The sequence below is a fragment of the Anas platyrhynchos genome, chromosome 29 (assembly GCF_047663525.1).
Source record: "Anas platyrhynchos isolate ZD024472 breed Pekin duck chromosome 29, IASCAAS_PekinDuck_T2T, whole genome shotgun sequence".
Lineage (NCBI taxonomy): Eukaryota > Metazoa > Chordata > Aves > Anseriformes > Anatidae > Anas > Anas platyrhynchos.
In genome coordinates, this window is record NC_092615.1 from 268,942 (window position 1) to 288,253 (window position 19,312).

Below are 19,312 nucleotides of genomic sequence, written 5' to 3' on the forward strand. Positions count from 1 at the left end.
CCGCCGGCCCCGGGCTCCTCTTCTGAGAAGTGGAAAAAAAGAAAAAGAAAAAAAAAAAAAAGAAAAAAAAAAAAAAGAACAAATCAGGGACTGGAAGAATGCAGCCGCAGCGAGGTGCTGGCTGCTGCGGGGCTGCAGCCGCCGGGCTCTGGCGAGGCCGATAAGGAGCTGCCGCAGACGCGGTGCCGGCAGGACGAGGCCCCGGGACGGCGGCGAGGGGCGCTGGAAGCCGAGCACCGGCTCCGAACGCAGGGCACGGCACGAGGCCGTTTGGAGCCGTGATTTAAGGGCTGAGACGCGGCGGGGGCTGCCCGCGCCTCAGACGGGGCCGGGGCAGGGACGGGAGCGGAGGCTCGAGTCCGGTCCCTGCGGTGAGGCCCTGCGGGAGCGGGGACAGCCACAGCCCCCTGGCTGCTCCAGGCCTGGCTCTTGGTTAGGAACGGAAGGAAACATAAATAACACAGAAACCACCCAAATGATCGCTACTGGGCTGCTTTATTTAGGTGCGCCGTGAGTGGCCTGTGGGGAATCTCAACGCTGCGGTCAGAAGCCAGCAGAGCTGGAAACCCTCTCGGGCTGCCCCGGGAGCTCAGGAGAGGAGCAGAGCCCCTCAGCGGCTCCTCTGCTCCTGGCTGCCCCGGCCCGGCCCCGTCCAACCCTCTGGGCTGCCCCGGTCTGCCCTGGTGCCACCGGGCAGGATTCACCCCCCAAATCACCCCCCAAATGCTGGGTGGGGGTTAAGAGCCCCAGGGCAGGAGAGGAGGGGACGCACGGGCAAGGTTTGACCGCGGGGGCACCCAAGTGGCTGCGTGGGGCTGGGGCAGGCAGGATAGGGCCTGGCAGGGCCGTGCACCCGAGGTGCCAGCCCGTGGCTCCACTCTGGCTCGGGGCAGAGCCAGGCCCTGATAAGCGGCCGCTTCCCGGGTGCGCAGCATGGGCGCCGCAGCAGGACTTTGCCCTGCACGGTGCCACGGCTGGCGGATGATGCCAGGCAGCGGCAGCGATGGGGAACCTCCCAGCCCCGCGGGTCTGGCTCCTTGCGGCTCCTCTGCTGCAGGGGTGCCGCGGCCGCAGCAGCCCCAGGGGTCAGGGACCCCCCGCAGCCCCCGCAGCACGGCCCCGGGGAGCTGAGCCCAGCTGCTCCCTGTGCCACTGCTGCCATCGCCCCTGCAGCGAGGAACCCACAGTGCTGCGGAAGCCTATAGGGTGGTTTTGGGCCTTCTTGAGTTGACCCCCCTGGAAAGGTCACTGCTGCCCCCCCCAGCCCTCCCCAGCCTTCCCCAGGGCGTTCATGGGGTGAGCAAAGGGAAGGTGCCCTGGCCTGGGCGTGTGGCGGCAGCGTGCCGCTTGCTCCACCTGCGGACGATGCCCGGCTGACACGTGGCATCCAAAGTCCCACCGGTGAAGCGGCTGCGCCCACCGGGAGCAGTGGGGTGCTGGGCTCCCTGCCCCGGGGGCAGGTCACAGCCACAGGCTGTGGGACATCTCCCTGCAGCAGCGGGTGGGGATTTCTACACCACGGCTGTGGTCCGTCCACCAGGGCTGCTGAGGTCTGCTCAGTCTTTTGGGTCTTCTTAATTTGCTTTCCACTGGCAGCAGTGATTGAGCTGCTCTTCGTCACAGTAATTAAAGATCAGGCTCTGGCTGGAGCTCTTAGCGGAGCCGTGTGTCGTGCTGACTGTTCACTGGGGATTGCTCCCAAAAACCAAGCAGGCGCCCACATCTCCCACCTGTCCTGGAGGTGTTCACCCCAGCCCCCAGCTGGGAAGCCTTTCCCTGAACTACTGAGGTGGGCAGCCCAGAGGAAACACAGAACACTATTTTTCCTGTTTTTGAAGGACAGGCAAAAAAATACAAAAGGCATGTCCATGAAGCCGCTGCTGTCACCAGCATGCGTGCCCAAGCTCATGGCAGAAAGCAGGAACCTCTCCTGACAAGTCCAGAAACTTCAAGACAGTCGAAGTCTCCATTCAGAAAAGCAGACTTGCATGTGTGTGTTTCTGTAATAAATACAGGATCAAATCTGACCCAGATCCAGAATTTCCAGGAGGGAGAAGCGTTTCCGTAGGTGCCCTGCAGTCTCTCTGCTGACTCTCGCTCTCGTCGCCCCGCTGCAGGCGGGGGCTGCGCTTGAGGCTGCGCTGCCGGGAGGGCTGCGGCGCACGGGGCCTGGCGAGCAGAGCGGGGTGCCCCTCTGCTGCCAGCTCTCAGCTGGGCAGGGGGAGGAGACCGGAGAAGGAGAGAGGGCCGAGCCCCCTTCCTGCTCCAGGCTGTGGGACAGAAGACGAGAGCCGACGTTACCGGGCCTGGCACGGGCAGGGCAGTGCTGCAGGTGCCAGGGGGTCCCGGCGGGTCCCGGGGTCCCTCCCCAGCACTGCCTGCGGCTGCTGCCCACCTCCTGCTTCTGGTTTTGGAGCAATCTGTGCTGACCACGGGGCTGACAGCAACGGGCACAGGAGCTGGGGAAGTTTGAGAGGTTTCTGACAAAACAGAGGGGCTTTGTAGTGAGGAATGAACCTTCCTGCAGAAACGCTTCCCTCGCCTCCAGGATGTTATTCCTGGCCGAGGCCGGTGAGACGCGGACGGACGCCTGCCTCCCGGCCCTGCCACCACGGGGCTGTCCCAGCGCTGCCGTTTGCAGAGCCAGGGCACCTGTAAGAGCAGCGAACACCTCAACACCTCCACACGCAGCACTGGGAAGGTAAATTCAGCCAAGGAAGCTGGGCTTCCTCCCCATTTGCGAGGGCAGCCCTGGTGTAGGCACAGGAAGGAAGGAGGGAGCACCCCGAGCCCACCGGGACAGGAGCACGGCCACTGGGCCCCTGCCACGGGAGCACCGTGCCACGGAGCTGGGGCACTGGCACTCCCCCAGACCCTGCCTGTGGGGCACCGGAGCACTCAGCTGGGGCAGAGAGATGGAAAAGGCCAGGACCCCCCCCACCTCTGCCACCCCAACATTCAGGGCTGTGGCACCTCAGTCTCCAAAACCAAGACAGGCTTCCTGCTTGCTTTCAAATTAGGTTTTTAATTAAATAAATAACGGCGAGGGGTCTTCAAGGCAGTATCACTTCACAGTGTAGGGCTTGAGGGTGAGGGGACGAGTCCAGCATTGGGAGCGTCTCAAAGTGAATGTGCTTTGTAAGAAGGAAAAAGAAAACCCCAAGAAAACCAAAACCAAACCTCCCCCCGTGACTCCCCGCCCTGCCCCAGCCCTTTTCACCCCTCTCCCTTACAGTTATGTGGGAAAAGCGCTGCGCTCATGTTGAAAGACCCCATGCGAATCTGTAAACAACACTGAATAATATAAATAAGAGACATTTCTGCCTCCTCCAGCCTCTCCTCTCCCTTCACTGGGGCTTGAAACAAACCAAAGAAAAATGGTTTCAGGAAAAACTAAGAACATTCTTGGCTGATGGAGAGGAGACGCCAAGGCCTGACCCTCCCTGGGAGGGCTGCAGATGCTCTCACCCTGCCACCTCCTCCCCTTCCAGCCAAGCAGCTTCCTCTCTCCCCCAGAAAAGGGGAATCACGGCCTGGGAAGTTCCACTATGGAGCGGGCACTTGTGTTTGCTTTCTGTTTCCAGCAGCTGGGAGCAGCCAGAGGTGAGACCTCCATTCTACAGCACGTTTCACAGAGCAACACCTGGCCACGAGAGCGGTGTCTGGAGCTCGGTGGCTCCTCGCAGGGCTGGCTGGGGACCGAAACAAGCACCCACCCCACTCACGTAGGCAAATGGGTCTGGGGCCTGAAAGGGGGAGATGAGGTCTGATCCTAAGCTACCCCATGAAGCTGTCCGGTGCTGTCTCCAAGCCCCTGCTGCAGGAGTGAGCACAACCTCGCTGGGCCGGGTAAAAGGGGGTCCCAGGCTGATGCCTTTACTCATCTTCCAAATCCACAGAAGCAGCTGCAGGATCAGTGCCTGAAGACCTTTACCAAATTAAGCAAAAAGACTCAACCCGAACCCTTCCCAAGCAGAGAAAATGGCTGGAGGAAGGGAACATCTGCGTTAGAGCCCTGCCCAGCAAGTCAGCAGTGTTCCCTGCATGGAAAAAGGGAATGAGAACACGTGGACATAAGCCAGTGACGAGCCCCAGACCTGGCACATCAGCGGGACGCAGCCCAGCTCCAACTCAGCGCACCCACAGCCGCTCCTCTGAGCCAGCACAGCTCTGCGCAGCCGCTGGCCGCCTCGGTGCCGACCCTCGTCCCCTCCTCAGAACGCCACTGGCAGCAGGGACACACGTTTCTCTCAGAAGAGAGAGATTTTTGGCGACGTTTTAGAAGAACGGAGGCAGGTGGGAAGGGGCAGGGCTGCGCTGGGCACGCTCTGCTGCCTGCCTCTCAGCGCTAGCGGCGGTGTCTGACGCGGGGTGCCCGGGGAGCTGAGGTGCCCGCAGCGTGCGCAGCGCTAGGGAGGAGGCACGGCCCTGCTGTGGTGACTCCGGGGAGACACGGGCTGGAAGCGCCCTCCTGCCAGCACGCACATCACCTGGGGAGGTCAGGCAGCGGCTGCCCCTTCCCAACACCTGCCCAGTGGCAGCTGCTGCTTCTCCACTTCCACAGTTCTAGCTTCAGGCACCCAACAAAGCAAGGGTCAGCTCAGCGATCACCATCCCCTTCTGGCCCTCTCTTCCTGCGTCCAGCTCCTCCTCCTTCCCCAGCTAGTGAATTGTTTGGAAGGAGCTGAGGCGTTACAGAGGTGGCCGCTGCGTTTCGCCCTCCTGAAGTGCAGCAGGGCCAGAAACGATCGAGTTATTCACCGCCAAGAACAAAGGGGGCAGCAGTGCAGCACTGAAGGCCAACATCACTTTGGGTCTAGCACCGCCTCGACTCCCAGCTCCAGATCTCCCTGGCCCAGTTCATGGCAGAGCACCCCAAGGGAAGGCGGGACGGGCTTCAGCATGCACAGCACTGCCGCACCGCACAGCGCCCCTTCCGAGACCCGAAGCTTCAGCCAAAGGACTGGAACAGGCGACACCCCACTGCTGGCAGCAGCGTGGGCAGGGAGCAACGCTCAGCCCCGGGAGGTCTGAAGGCAGGACTGCGAGCGCCTGTTACGGTCCTCAGCTCGGGAGCGCAGGACAGCTGTGAGAAGGGGCCTGGGGAGAAGGACTGCTACTGCAGCACACCGTGCGGGTGAACAGCCACGGCTCCTCACCTTCCTTTGGCGTCGCCATGCCCGTCTCCACTGGTGAGCAGCCCTGCAGCCCAGGCAGACTGTGCTCCATGCTGACTTCCTAAGCCCTTGGACCTCCAGACTGCATCCTCTGCCCCAGCCCCAAAGTGCCTGCGACACATCCCTGTTCTCAACACATTTTTGCACTCAGACCGTTGCACTGGAGCCAGAGGACACCTCCCTGGTCCTGGGGGCAGGGACTCTCCCAACAGCCTGGCAAGACCTGGGGTGACACACGGTCAACAAAACGGGGGGCCGTGGGCCTCCCCCCTCACCCAAGCTGGCCACCAGCTTTGTGTGATTGTGTCGGAACATGCTGGAGCAGAAACGTGTTTGGTTTCACTGTAGCCTTGGACCAAGGAGGATGGAAAGACGGATTCTGACCAACAGCTCCATACTGTCCCTAGAGAACAGTGGAAGTTCCAGGATTTCACTCAGTCAGGTCAAAGTCCTTGGTGGATTTGTGACAGGTTTGTGACTGAAGACTCTCACTGTGACAAGGGCTCTGACCGAGCCACGGGTGCTGGGCAGGCCTGATGAGCAGTCAGAAAACTATTTACATCTCCAATGCCAATGAGGCCAAAATCTGTGACCGATAAGGACACTTGCGCAGGGGCCACCACTGCCTCTGTGTCTCTGTCCAAATCCACAGGGCCAGCAATTAAAGGTAAGCCCTCATTAATGTCTGCAGGGAGAGTGAAGTCCATGGTTATCGTCTCACCAGAGCTTTGCAACGTCTCCTGCTTCTCTGCTAGTCCTGGTCCTGCCGGCGGCAAAGCGTAGAGCCCCGTGTCGGAGGGGGTGACAGGATGCCGTGTGCAGGAAGCCGAGAGCGTGCCTGAGGAGGTCTCCTCGGCGGGGTCGAAGGAACAATTCGTCTCCGAAGGAGTACTGCACTCATAGCCCTGCCCCGACTCGCTCATGCTGCCCAGGCTGCAGGCTGTGCTCTCCACGCTCAGAGGCTCTGCGCACCACAGAGGAGGGAGGTGCACGGACGATGGACAGACAGGGAGGAAGAAAGGGGGGGAGGCAGCAAGTGAAATAAAACTAGAGTCAGTCCATAACGTATAAAAACCAGAATCCAGCTCAATCCCACCTAACCAGAACACCTCTCTCTGATGGCAGCTAACAGGCACAGACTGACTTCTGGTGCTTTAAATCCCCCTCTGGAGGATGTGCCAGTGTCTGCTAATTAAGGCAGGTGCACTGAAAGCAACTGCCTGCCTCCGGTACCCAAAGCTCACACAAATTCTCTTGCTTTGGGAGTGACTTATGCTGTCCCTCCACATCTGAAGCAGGACCAACCCTAAAGGAGCCGGTACTGCTCAGCGCAGGGACAGGCAACCCTCCTTTACCTCCACCACACTGCCCGGGGCTGGCGTTTGACTCAGGGCAGGAAGGGAGCACACCGGCAAGGGGCAGGGAGAAGAGCAGCGGCTGGATAACAGCAACACGAGAAAGGCAAAGGAGGGTCTGTGCTGATGACGGAGGGAGGGGAGCTGTCCCCGTGGCAGACAGAAGAGAAGGCAGTTACCTGTGCTCTCAATTGCTAGCTGATCTTGGCCAAAGTGGGAGTCCAGGCAGCTGGTGGCAGAGGGAATCGGTGGGGAGCTCCGAGAACGACTGGCGTTTTCTACCTCACCCCCATCCAAGTCATTGTCGGCATAATCCCTGTGGGGAAAGACAGACAGAGCTGTGACCACCCGCTGGGCAGAAAGATACAGGCAGGAGAAACAGTGACTGGGATTAAAACCCACCAACAAATAAAGCAGCAGGGCTGTAGAGGCCTCACGAGGAGGAACGTCCATACCCACGGTTAAGTCGGGGTGCCTGAGACCAGCCCACATCAAACCAGAACGGGCTGTGAAGCTTCCCAAACACAGAGCTCTGCCCCCCGGCTCTCTGACTCTCCCATAACAAAACAAATGGCCAAATACTCTCCGCAGGGAGCAGCCAGCTTCATGGGATGATTGCACTGGGTTGTGACAATGTCAGCATGCCAGCAAAGAGCAAGAGACAAAAAAAATATTTTCTACCGTGGGGAAATTTGAGATTTCAGGTATTTTCCTGTCTTGAGTCAGAAAAAAGAAGCTAAGACTTAAACATTTTTCAAGCTCTAACAGCTAATATTTTTAATTGATCCAACTTAAATATTTCATTTTGACCTCTTAAAACATTTCAGTTTCAACCTTTTTGAAAAGTATTTGCTGTAATTAACATATATTTCAAAGCGAAGAATTTGCCTCGAAGGTTATTTGCAGGGAAAGAAATTAATTCTCCAATAATCAGAAACAGGGTATTTTTGTATGTAAAAAAATCCCTTCCCAAAATTGCATCCGACTGAATTACTTTAAGATCAGCCCTGAATCCCTGACCATAGCCTTAATCTTTCTTGTGAACGCATTTATCTGAAAGAAAACACTATTTTCTGACACAAGAAAGTCCACATCCAAGCAAATAACTGCTTAACTGTCCCCTCCCACGCTAACCGTGCATTGTGCTCCGAGAACACCCCATGAACCTCTGCATGCTCCCACCCAAGAAACCTAGAGCAGAAAGCGCCGCCTTTAAAGTAGAGGTGCTTTGCAGCCAGGATCTTCACTGGGAGGTTAATATTACTAATTTTAGTGTGAGAATATTCCACGCACGTGGCTCCAGGGTGGAGGACGTACTTCTTCCTTCCTAAACGAGTCTGCTGAGTGAAGTACTCATAGCGCTCTGACTTTTTCCACATGTAGTAATACTCCACGCACTCGCCCACTGACCGGGTGCGGACCTGAGGAGAAACACCACAGTCAGAGCACCACGCATCCAGACGCGCTTTGTGGAGCAAGGGTTATTCACCCATTTTATCAGCACAGCAAGTGAAGTGCATTACAGCGATTTACATTGCTATGGACACATCTGCACTGCAGAACAGAAGCAGATACCGAGATTTCCGAGGCGGTAACCGGCCAGAGGAGTAACTCCCCATGGTGCACAATTGTTCTCGCAGACCCCGGTGTGGGTTCACACACAGTACATTCATGCAGGACCTTCCTGCACTTCCAGCAGCACGCTTAACACCAAGAGAGCAAACCTGCATCCATTTTCACTGGCCAGTGTCAACATGCCCACAGTGAATCAGTGGTAGGACTGGACTCTCTGGTTCTGCCAACTCCCAGCATAGCAGCATGTCCTGGGGCCCAGTTCTCCCTACGACAGCATCTTTCATTCTAGAGGACCCCAGGGGACTTTACAAAACATCCACATGCTCAACTCACTCATTCACAGAAGTACTGCAAGGGCTGAGAGTTTGGAAAGAACTTTTGAGACTCCAGAAAGGGCTAATCAGTAATTAACTGACATCACTCATGCAGGTCAGTGTTGTTTGTGACTTCTCCCACCTGGAAAATAAGGCAGAGCAGGGCAGTGAACAGCCCATCACCTGCTAGCATGAGTCAACACAAAGCCTGGGATTGGAACTCAGCAGTCCTGAACTTCCTGCATCAGCCAAGGCTCAAAATACACTTCTGGTGCAAATGCACCTGCCTCGTTCCCTTTGTCTTAGTGTGACGCAGGGGTGAACATTCTTACCTTGTTTGCTTGGATAAGATGAAAGTTTTTCCCATGGACCCTGTAGCCATGTTCAAAATTTCTACATTCTTCCTCACTCCAGGCACAAAGCTCATCTACAGCAGAAAGAGGGATTGGAGGAAGCATACAGAATCTGGAGGAGTTACACGTGCCTCAGTGTTCGGAGCGGAATCCAGACATAGGGGTTCTCACCTCTGATAACTTTCACATTGAACCGTAACCTCCGTAATGCCTCTTCTGCATTGAAATTGCATTTAACCAGTTCATACAATGCCTAGAAAACAAAAGAAAGTGACTGACAGCAACACACCGCAAGCAGACCTCTGCATGACTCATGTTTGTCTTGTGAAACTTATTTTTCCCAGGAGCCACTTTTCCACTAACCTAGCGTGGCAGCCAGCATACATCATTCCATTTTTCACAGAACTGCATTACAAACCCTAGGACCGAAACGATGCAGTTCTACCAGCAACTCGAGGGATTACAGGTGTGCTCCCGTGTTTCTGCAGATACTGGGCTTATTGTGAGAATCTGACCTGCCTACCTTAGAGGAAACACAACTGCTCTGGTTTCTTAGTTAGATGTTTGATCTTCTGCCGCCTTCAAAAGACGACAGAGAATTTTATAGAGAACAGATCCAAAATTGTCCTCCTGCAAGCTCTGTCTCAGAGATTTTGGGATACCAAGACAATACAGTCAAAGCTAACTGTCCTTTACTTGCCCTGCCCATTACACATTTTCCACAAGCATCCACAGATGCCTTCCACAAACAGCTTTAGAAGGCAAGTACTAAGCTCGGCAGGGTCTGACCCACTGCAGCCATTTCCTGTCTTCCCAAAAGCAGAGTGAAGACCCTCAGACTCCATTTGGGAGGCACTCTCACTTATCCATGAAGCAGGAGCAGAGGATCACAAAAGTTAGATCCCAGTCTCTTTTCAAGTGGGTCTCATTCAAGATCTCTGAAGGAAGTGCTGCACCACTACACCAGCATCGTTCTAATATCTCTGGCTGCGAGATTTTACCTGTTCGTTGTCCTTCACCATCTCTCCTTCTGGCAGGCTGCTGCTAGACAGCTCATCCCACCGCCGCTTCACTGCACAATATAGGAACTCTTCAACCTCTCTCTCAGGAAGGATATTTGGGTCCCAAAGCAGCTGATCTTCATTTTCATAGGCTAACAGAAAAAAAACAAACAAACAAACAAACAAACAAAAAAATAAGCTAATCAGAGAATCCCACTGCTTTTAAGAAATGCTCTGCGTGTCTGGGCCTGGCAGAGGCAGAAGAAGGGAGAAAATCTTTGCTTGGACTCCTAACCTGGCACTAGGGATGACGAGCATCTGTGTGAAGGTGCTGCATTTTCCCCTCCTGATTTTGGAGGCAGATAAGCTTACTGCTGCTTATACCTCTTTTAGAGCCCTAGGCAAAGGCTCGTCTGGTTTCCGCTTCTTCAGAGGGTTGGCTGACAAGTTTTTTGTTACCATGCTCTCAAAGGCTGTTGCTTTGATTCATCAATCGTGGCAACTTAAAAACCCCATGTTCTAAGGTGTGTTTTCCCACATATAGTAAACAAAAGGACTAGGAAGCAAAGGCAGCTTTGAGCTACAAGCCTGGCCTAGGCTCAAGACCCCCTCTGTCCTAAGCACAAAACTAAGCATCTGCAAGGCTGTCACGTTCCTCTGAGCTGCTCCACCTGGACAAAACAGCAGCAGCACACTGCAGCACTGAGTGGTTCTTGCTCTTGGTCCATGAGAACAAAGCACACAACCATGCAGACAGAGGGTTAAGTAAAATTGCAGCACAGAGGAAAGCAAGAAGAGATTCTGCAATAAAAATAATCAGAAATACAGTGATTTTTCTATTCAGATAACCATAGAATGGCTTGTGTTGGAAGGGACCCTAAAGATCACCTAACTCCAACCCCCTTGACACAGGGAGGTTATTGGGGTCATAATAACATGAGCACCCTATGGGATTTACTTGTTCTTGTATTTCTACAGGCAAAGGAACCCACTCCTTAGCCATGTAAAATCAGAGGAAGTACAGACAGGGCACAGAAGACCACCATCTGGATCTACTGCAAGTTTCCTCTCATTTTGCTCTAATGCAAATGTACAGGCTACGGGAAACAGGCACTAAATCCATGGTCTTCAGTACAGAAGTACTGAGAGTATCGTAAACTTCCTGATTAAGTAACAGTAAAAAGTTCTGAGAACTACAGCAAGAAAATCTGAAATGGTACCTGCAAAACTGATAACTTTTATCTCCTTAAATCATTTGCTTAGTCTGCTAGGTTAAAAGAACTAGGGAGGAAATGAGTCATTTTTAAAGAGGTGGTTTTCTGTTAGCTATCTTCTTCAGAAGTTCAACAAGCTGCTGCCAGAATTACACTAGTTATTAGACAATCTGCAAATCAAGGCAACTCTATCTACTCTGCAGACACGCTATCACATTTGGAACTGATTAGTTCCAGGGAGTACTACATGAAAAACACTTTTTCTACTTCAGGAAGATGTCAAAGAAAAACAAATTAGAGCATCTCCCTCTTTGGCTACAGCTGAGCCCCCTTTCTCCAAACCTGTCATCCCACCAAGCCAGTCTTCACTGTGTGTCTGTAGCTGTGTCACTCGCCAAATTCAGATAAGCTAGTTTAAAAGCTAGCCTAGGTACAGCTGTAAATTTTGATGTCATTACTGAGAGGTGAGAGCCTAGCCATGCAGAGCAGAACTGGAGAACTGAGCCCCTTCAAATGGCCAGGCCAGCAGCCCTACAACCAAACAAGATACGTAAAGCAAGTGGCCTTACCTTTTTCACTGTGCCTGTTCAAGTGGAGGATGGGAACAGTGGCTTGGTACTGAGGTCCAACCATGATCTCCTGAAACACCATCACAGAGAAGTCAGTAAATCGAAATGGAACACACTCCGCATAGGCAATGAAGTGTACCGCATGATTTAAGGGCTATGACACCACGAGGCAAACATATATCAGCAGTCCCCAGTGTCACCATTACTTCTCAGGAGCCTTGACTTACTTTATAGGGTAACTGGAAAGATTTACAACCAACCAGATCATACTTTAGGGACCTTAGGTATTTACACAGTTTTAATGTTAAAGATATATAGCAAATAGCTAGAGCTGGAGATAAAGAAATACTAAAGGTCTCCTGCAACCTTCATAACCAGGATGAATTCGGAAGTCTGCTCCTCTCTTTCATATGATGGTTCCCCCTCAGTAAAACCCACTGGGAACATCGCACAGCAATTCACTTTTACAGGGCTATGGATTGCAGTTCTGATTTACCAAGGCAACAACAGCATTTTCCATATCTGAAGCAGAAAATAGTTTCAGATGCAGATTTCAAGATCACATAAAAAATACGCTTTGCAACCCATGTCTGCCACTGCCTTCCACAAAATGCAAGACTGAGCAAAAGGAAGATAAAGAAAGAAAACTTCTTGGGGAAATAGCACAGTGCTTTGGCGTCATGCTTTCCCCAAATTCAGGCCCATTGCCTCAGCTCCCCTTCTGGATGCACTCTGATCATTTACCTTCTTACACTCGTTGGATGGGATGGAGTCCTCCTCTGAATCCTCAGCCATGGAGGAAGCACATGGAGATGAACAGGGCTCTTTGTCTTCATCAGCAAGAAAGTTGTTTGCTTTGTGGGAAAGGAAGAGATCTGTTGTCATGAAATGGTTTATTCCTACTGCTCTATGTTCCTCCCATCCCTTTATTTTCTGTCTTAAAGTTACTTTCAGCATGGTCCTCAGTGACTACTTACCCATATTTAAAAGCAGAAAATGGAAATAAGACAATTTGCACACTTGCCATGCAGGTGGTGCCAACCAACCTGGAGAACTCACACTCCCTCATTTTGCAAGACAGCAGAAGGAATAAGATCACTTTATACCAAGTCTCCCATTCCCTCTGGCTTCCTGCACATTCTGATGTTTAGGAACTGCCACAACGTATCAGACCAGTAGCACTACCGAATGTATTCACTTGTAGAGGTGTCAGACCCAGCAGATTGTAATTACAACAGGCAGCAAAACAGTTCTCACCTTACCAATGTTGTGAGTTACAGCTAAAGACAATTTGCTCCTGATCCCCCTGCTCATCTACACTCTCTCACGTCCTAACTGGTGCTGGGTGAACCCACTGGCACTCAGGTTTATTTGCAGCCCCAGAAAGAACATGGAAAAACGTAACTCAGGAAACTTAGTGACAAAGTAAAGAAATATGTCCCTGCCCTAACCTGCACAAAACATCTAAGTACAAAACAATTACTTAGAAATTAGCAACACATACAGCCAGGCTGGTTTGGGAATAGGTCTGACGCATCATGGGATGTGACGGATGGAGTCAGATCATCAGCTGAAGACTGTGTCTCCTCCTCTTCTTCCCCTGAAAGCAAATCCTTCGCTATTTGTTCCTTTTAACAACAACAAGAAAGTGAAAAATATTTTAAATTAAAAAAAAAAAAAAGCAGGGGGTGGGTGGGTGTGTGTGAGGCCTACAGTAAAACATTTCTGGCCAAGGGCGGCCACATCCACAGTCCTCCTCACCCTCCCACAGCTTCTTCAAAGACAGATTCTGCCTTGCACTCCCTGCCACCCCTGGATTATCCTCCCTAGAAGCACTCCTATAAGCATCAAGAGGAGAATGGCTTCCTGTGGAAGCCAGAGAGAGAAGGAGCAAAAGGCCTTTTCTGTAGACCCCCACCCAGCGTACAGAGCTCAAAGATCCCATAAGGAAACAACTTTCTACATCAGCTGGCTCAGAAGAAAGACACAAACCTTCCCTGACCATCCACAGACCCACCTACATGCAAAGAATTGTTACCTACGTTCCATAAAGGATTTTTACTGCGTCCTTTTCAAAACAGCTCTCCTTCCCCCAGTCTCCTCTATCCCCTGCACACTCACATTTCTGCCCCCTCGCTGGGACACCAGAACTAGGCAGGCCCTTCCCTGGCATTTTCCAAGCTCCACTGGGGAGAGCTACTACACACCTGAAGCTCTCCGCCAGCTCAGCACCCTACAGCACAGCCTAACAGCACACACCCGAGCTGACAGCTGCTCTTACCTTATCCAGAGTCATATCTGGGAGATTTGGAGTAATATCATTGCTCTCACTGTCCTGCTCAGAGATGGGATCAGATGCCTCATAGCCGTAAAGTGCAAGCAGCTCCTCAAATGGCATTTCACTGTTCTGAGCAAGAGGAAGACAAAGCTTCATCAGGAATGGAACAATCGCCGAGTACAACAGCAGCTGCAGCCAACACACCTGCAGAGGCAGTCAAAGCAGCTCTGCTCTTCTGGGGGCTCTGAATGCCTTGGGTAGTGCTGCACAATGAAGGAGGCATGTCCACCAGGACCCACCACAGCCTGGTCTTAAAGGTATGGACAAGCCTGGAACTTCCACCCCAAACCAATACAGTCAAGGGTATTCTTAGAATGTGTTTATTTTTATACTAGGTTTCATGCTGGTGAAGAGTTGCCAAAGAGCAGAACTGTATTTATACAGAAGGGCTGCAGCAAGTCACTGCATTATTCTTGTGCCAGACCCGAAGAGACAATCTGTGAGGAAGGTGCTTTGTGTTCCTCTGAGGCCTCCCCAAAGACTACCCACTGGAGGACCACATCCATCACCTCCGCAGAATGAACATCACCCGGCAGCTGATGGCTCTTCAGCAGGGTGGCTGAAGGAAGCCCACGTGGTCAGAGCACCTACCTGGCAGACAAAGTCTCCAAAATTTACTGCTGTCACTGGCTGGCAAACCAATCATTTGCTACCCAAATTTAAACCTAAGACCTGTTGACGGGTGGAGCGAAACAGAGCACACAGCCGTCAGAGCAAGCAAGACAGTTTCTCACAAAGATCTATGGTACCAGCACTGGCAAAGAAATCGAGAAAATCCAGCAGGTAATTTCCCTTCCCCTCCCGCCTTTACCTGAGAGGCACTGAAACTCTTCTCCAGCTCTTCTAAGGATTTCTGTTTCTCCTGAGTATCTTCCTCTTCTTCCCTTTCCTCCCGTACACCATAGTTCTGCGACAGGATCTCTGCTAGGTTCAGTCGGTGATCAGCCGAGCCCATTGACACAACTGCAGGGATTAAAGAAGTTGGGTATTGGATCCTCCTGAACCAAATCTTCAGACGTGACAAAGCTCAGGCTGACCCATCCTCGTGCGTGTGCGGCCGTGATAAGGCAGCGGAAGAGATCAGGCAGAAAGGAGTGAGAGGGGCTGGGAAGCACAACCAGCAGAAGTCATTCCGTGAGCACCGCGCTGCAAAGCCTGGCTCCTACATTGCAAGCCCCATGACTGACTGAAAGATGTACCTGAAGGTTTCCTGAGTATTTGTGGTTCTCTCCTGACTGGATTCCCTGATATGACAACATCCGAATGCACACTGCAGCTTTCCCCTGACTCAAGGCACTTTTAGGATAATTACTATTTACTGGGAGAACCAGCATTGGGAGCTTCTGGGAGCTTTGGCATTTTTAAGACTTTTCTTGCCTGTCAAGTGTGATCGGAACCACCCACCAGGTTCCAAACAAGTCGGAAGGAGAAGGGGAGGGGATGGACCGGCTGAGCACAGGAGCCCTGTTTCCTCTGGCAACCAGACCAACGAACAGAAGCACAGACCGTGGCTTTACCTGCGGCACTCTGAAGGCCAGGCTCTCCAGGACACAGGCTGTGGGCTGGGTACGGCACCACCCTCGGACTCTGCCTGCCCACCGAAGCCTTCAAGGAAAGAGAAGAACATGGCTGAGACAACTCTCCATTTTTAAAGGGTAACGCACCTCCAGCCGCTTAACCCCTCCAGCAAACGCAATTACTTTAGTTTCAAAGCAAAAGTTAATAAACCCACACAGGGTAGCACTGGAAACCGCTGTGCAAAAAGAGCTCTGGCCAGGTTTATTTAACAGCTCTCCCTCAGCTCCTCTCTTCGGGGATCATCACCTTTCCCTCGGTCTCTAAGCGCATGTGGCAGCGTTTCCAGTTTACCTTCAGTTTTCCACTAATAATTTATCCCTTCACCAGTTTAAGACCGCAGGTCTTTACGGCTTACATCTTACCTAAAAGAAGGATTCTGACCCTAAGCCATCATTCTAAGCACACCCATGCCTCGCTGCTTCGAACACCGCGTTTTTATCAACGGCACGCCAGCTGCCCCCAGTGCCTCGCCGCATCCAGGAGGCTCAGAGGGGTCAGCAAGGAAACTCAGAGCTGAGCGGGCAGTGAGGGGGGCTGGAAGGAGCAGAGGTGAGGTGGAAAGAGGATGAGACAGGTAGACACCGAGAGGAGGCACCTGCTTTCTGGCATGCGGTGCTCGGTCAGAAGTTTAGGCAGCAACAGGGGCTGAGGCCTGGACAACAAGCCCGAACATCTGCAGCTCCTTGGGCTGATGCAGCTGGAAATGCTGTTCATCAAGTTCAGCCTAGGTAGGGAGCAAGGAGGTAATTAGGCAATGCCTCTGAGCTGACCGAGAGCCTCTGACTGCAGCAGGAGCTCCGAGCGCCGGTCCCCCTGGCAGCACTGACACCTCCTCACGGCCCTCAGCCACCTCCCGCTGCTCCCCTCTCAGGCAGGGGCAGCCAGGACATCCCCAGTGCTTCTGCACGAGGCTCTGAGAACTCAAGGAAATACAGCACAGGTTCAAATCCCAACGGATTCTCTACCAACAGAGCAAGGTGTACACCAAAAAAGCCACCCTGGACTTTGGGCTCTGAATTAGTGCCTTCGGGTGTTTCAACGCGCGTTGCAAATTCTGTAACAACTCAGAGCTGGTTGGTTGCGAGATGTAATTACTGCCACGACGCCGGTCTGGAAGGCATCAGAAGATGCTCCCACATGAGAGAAAGAGATAGAGAGGGAGGGAGGGCGAGGATCTTGAAAGCGGCCATGGAATTCTTGCTCCTTCCTCTTCCCAGATGTTGAAGAGATGCCTCCAGTCCCAGCTGAAGCGAGCTTTAACTCACCGTCCCCGGTGCCTGGTCATTAGCAGCGGGACAGCCCCTCTGGAGACCACCTCGTCAGGCTGCAGACGGAGCCCAAAAGCCACACGAGCCAAGAAGAGAAGGGAGGAGGAGTTCCTGGCTAGCAAAAGATGAGGATGGAAAGGGCTCGGCCAACCTCCGTGGGGACAGCCGCGCCAGGAGATGGATTCCCACCTCAGGAGGTGACAGCGCCTCTCTTCTGGGCCCTGCTGGGATGTGACCACACACAAAGCCCTCTTGGAGAAATCCTCCCAAGCAAATAATCCCATTTTCATGAAAAGGGCATGGGTGTGGATTACGCGCCCTCCCTTTTGCCTCGAGTGATCTGCAGAGCTCTTCCCTGAGACCACGACCGCTACATCGATCGCGCCTCCCTGCCGCCAGGATCGATACGGGGCTGCACGCTACGGACTGGGGAAACACAGGCCGAAACTGTCAGCCGTGGAAGGGCTGGCTTGAGAACATGTCAAGAACACCTCAGCATCAATGAGATCTTGTGTCAAAGATCAGTGCTGGAATGAGGACTAACAGCCAGGACGCTGGGATAACAAGCCCCGAACTACTCAGGAGTTTATTTCCCCAGAGCAGCACCACAGCTCCAGGACAAGCAGGAACTGCTGAGAGGCACCACAAAGCCATCAGCGCTGCTGGGTTTGCATCGAGGAAAGAAGAAACAAGTGGCAGACAGAGACAGCGGCCCACTTGTACACCCGAATTTAAACGTGTGACACTGAACCAACCCCCAAATCATTCACAAATCCAGAAGACCGCGACGGGGACGGACAAGGCAGAGGAGCAGGGGAAAGCCAAGAGCACTGCACGCGTTGGAAGGACAGCAGGAGCACTGAGGAGGCGCTACCGGGCGTCCCCCCACCACGGGGGCTCTCAGACGAGGTCACAGCAGTGAATTCGGTTACCTGGAGGGTGCCCCCGATGCTGGGGAGCAGCGCCTCCATGTCTGCGGGTCACTCAGCCTCGGGGAGCAGCCACGCGCTCCCTGCTGCTGCTTCCCTTCCTCCGCTCCCTGCTTCTCAGGCACCCGCACAACTTTCCTCTCCCAGAAGTTACACCGGTGTCGGCCGTTTGCCCGCTCTTGTCTTTGCCTTTCGGGTGAGTTCAGCTCTCCCTTCTCAGCTCTGGACTCGAGCTTTGAGCACAGGAGACGCAGCGACGGCCGCACCTCGGGCAGCGCTGCGGAGGAAGGGCCCGAGCTCCTCGCACGCCCAGGGCCGCGTCCCAGCCCTGCCACACGAAGCCCTCCAGGCTGAAGCGTCTCTCGCAAGAAAGCGAGGAAAAAGAGAGAGGGTTTCCCTTCCCAGCCCTCCTGTTTGAACAGCTACAGCGATCTCCTCAGCCAGTTTGGTAGGAGCATCAGGGTCTCTGAGTGAAGCTGTCCTCACTCCTTTGCCCCATCCGTGCCACATGACACAGATTCGTGTCCTGCGAGCCCCGGCTGGAGCCAGGGGGAAGAGGCAGGGGCAGAAAGGTGCGGAAAGGTTCGTCCTGCAGCCCCCACGCCTGAAAGAGCAAAAAAATCAGCGAAGGACAGGACGCGGGGGGGGTCTCCTGCGCCGCTCACGAGGCCAAGGCTCCGCGGCCCAACCTCGCCCGGGACCCCCGGGCTGAGGCGAGCAGAGGGGAGCCCCCGCCCGCGGAGCACCCCGAAAACGGAGCCGTGCTCGGGGGGCTCCCCGCGCCCCCGGCGGGGCCCTGCGGGCAGCAGCGGGGCCGGTTCGGGGGTGCCCGGCCACGGGAGGGGGGGGGGCGGGATCGCAACGGCCGGGGCAGGAGGGGCCCCGCTCGGGCCCCGCAGGCCGGTGCCGGGGGCGGAGGCGGGACCCGGTCCCCCCGGAGCCGCCCCCCCGGGACCCCCCGCCCCGCCCCGCCCGCCCCAAAGCCCCGGGGCCGCGGCTCCGCTCTCTGCCGCCGGACCCCGCCCGTGCGGCCCCGCCCGGCCCCGGCCCCGGCCCCGCTCCCGCCCGGCGGCTCCGCGGCGTCCCCGCAGCCCCCCCCAGCCCGCCGGGCCCAGCGCCGGGCCCTCCGCGGCGCCGCTCCCCGGGCCCCGGCCGGCCGCGGGTGGAGCGAGAAGGCCCCGGCCCGGCTCCGGCTCCGGTCCCGGTCCCGGTCCCGGTCCCGGCTCCCCCCCCCCGGCGGCTCCGCGCTCACCTCCGCCATGGCCGGGCGCGAGCGGCGGCGGCGGCGGGGGGGGGCGGGGCGGGGGAGCCGCGGGGCCCGGATGCGGCGGCGGCCGCTGATTGGCTGCGGCGCCGCGAGGGCGGGGGAGCGGCGGGGGCGCGGCGGGGCGGGGGGCGGGGGTCAGGGGGCGGGGGGCGCCGGGGCCGGGGCCGGGGCCGGCGGCGCCTCCCGGGAGCCCCAGGCCTGGCTGCGGGGGCGGCCCCCCGGTGACGGTCCCGGTCCCGGTCCCGGTGGCAGCCGCCGCTCGCCCCGGGCTCGGCGCAGCGCCCCGCGGCTCGGTTCTGGTTCGAGGCCGCGGACCGGAGGCTCGGGCAGCTGCCGCCCGGCTGGGCCGGCCCCGAGCCGCAGCACCGAGCGCC

The 19,312-nt window shown here is 55.2% G+C and overlaps 1 protein-coding gene across 5 annotated transcripts; it reads right to left on the minus strand.

Moving 5' to 3' along the window:
- Positions 1-3,005: 3,005 nt before the first annotated feature.
- On the minus strand, positions 3,006-19,015 carry MIER2 (MIER family member 2). 5 transcript variants are annotated; one of them, XM_027472565.3, is made up of 14 exons: positions 18,924-18,984; positions 16,070-16,198; positions 15,414-15,501; positions 14,708-14,859; positions 13,840-13,965; positions 13,063-13,186; positions 12,303-12,412; positions 11,559-11,628; positions 9,776-9,927; positions 8,946-9,027; positions 8,754-8,848; positions 7,826-7,953; positions 6,712-6,848; positions 3,006-6,141 (listed from the first exon to the last, which is right to left on the minus strand). In XM_027472565.3, the coding sequence occupies exons 4-14, from the start codon at positions 14,849-14,851 to the stop codon at positions 5,666-5,668; spliced, it is 1,644 nt and encodes a 547-aa protein (XP_027328366.1). In that variant the 5' UTR covers positions 14,852-14,859; positions 15,414-15,501; positions 16,070-16,198; positions 18,924-18,984; the 3' UTR covers positions 3,006-5,665. The 5 variants fall into 5 exon arrangements, with proteins under 5 accessions (XP_027328366.1, XP_027328365.3, XP_027328364.1 ...); XM_027472564.3 differs by lacking the exon at positions 16,070-16,198 and having other exon boundaries at positions 7,850-7,953; positions 18,924-19,015; XM_027472563.3 differs by lacking the exon at positions 16,070-16,198 and having other exon boundaries at positions 18,924-19,015.
- Positions 19,016-19,312: the final 297 nt, after the last annotated feature.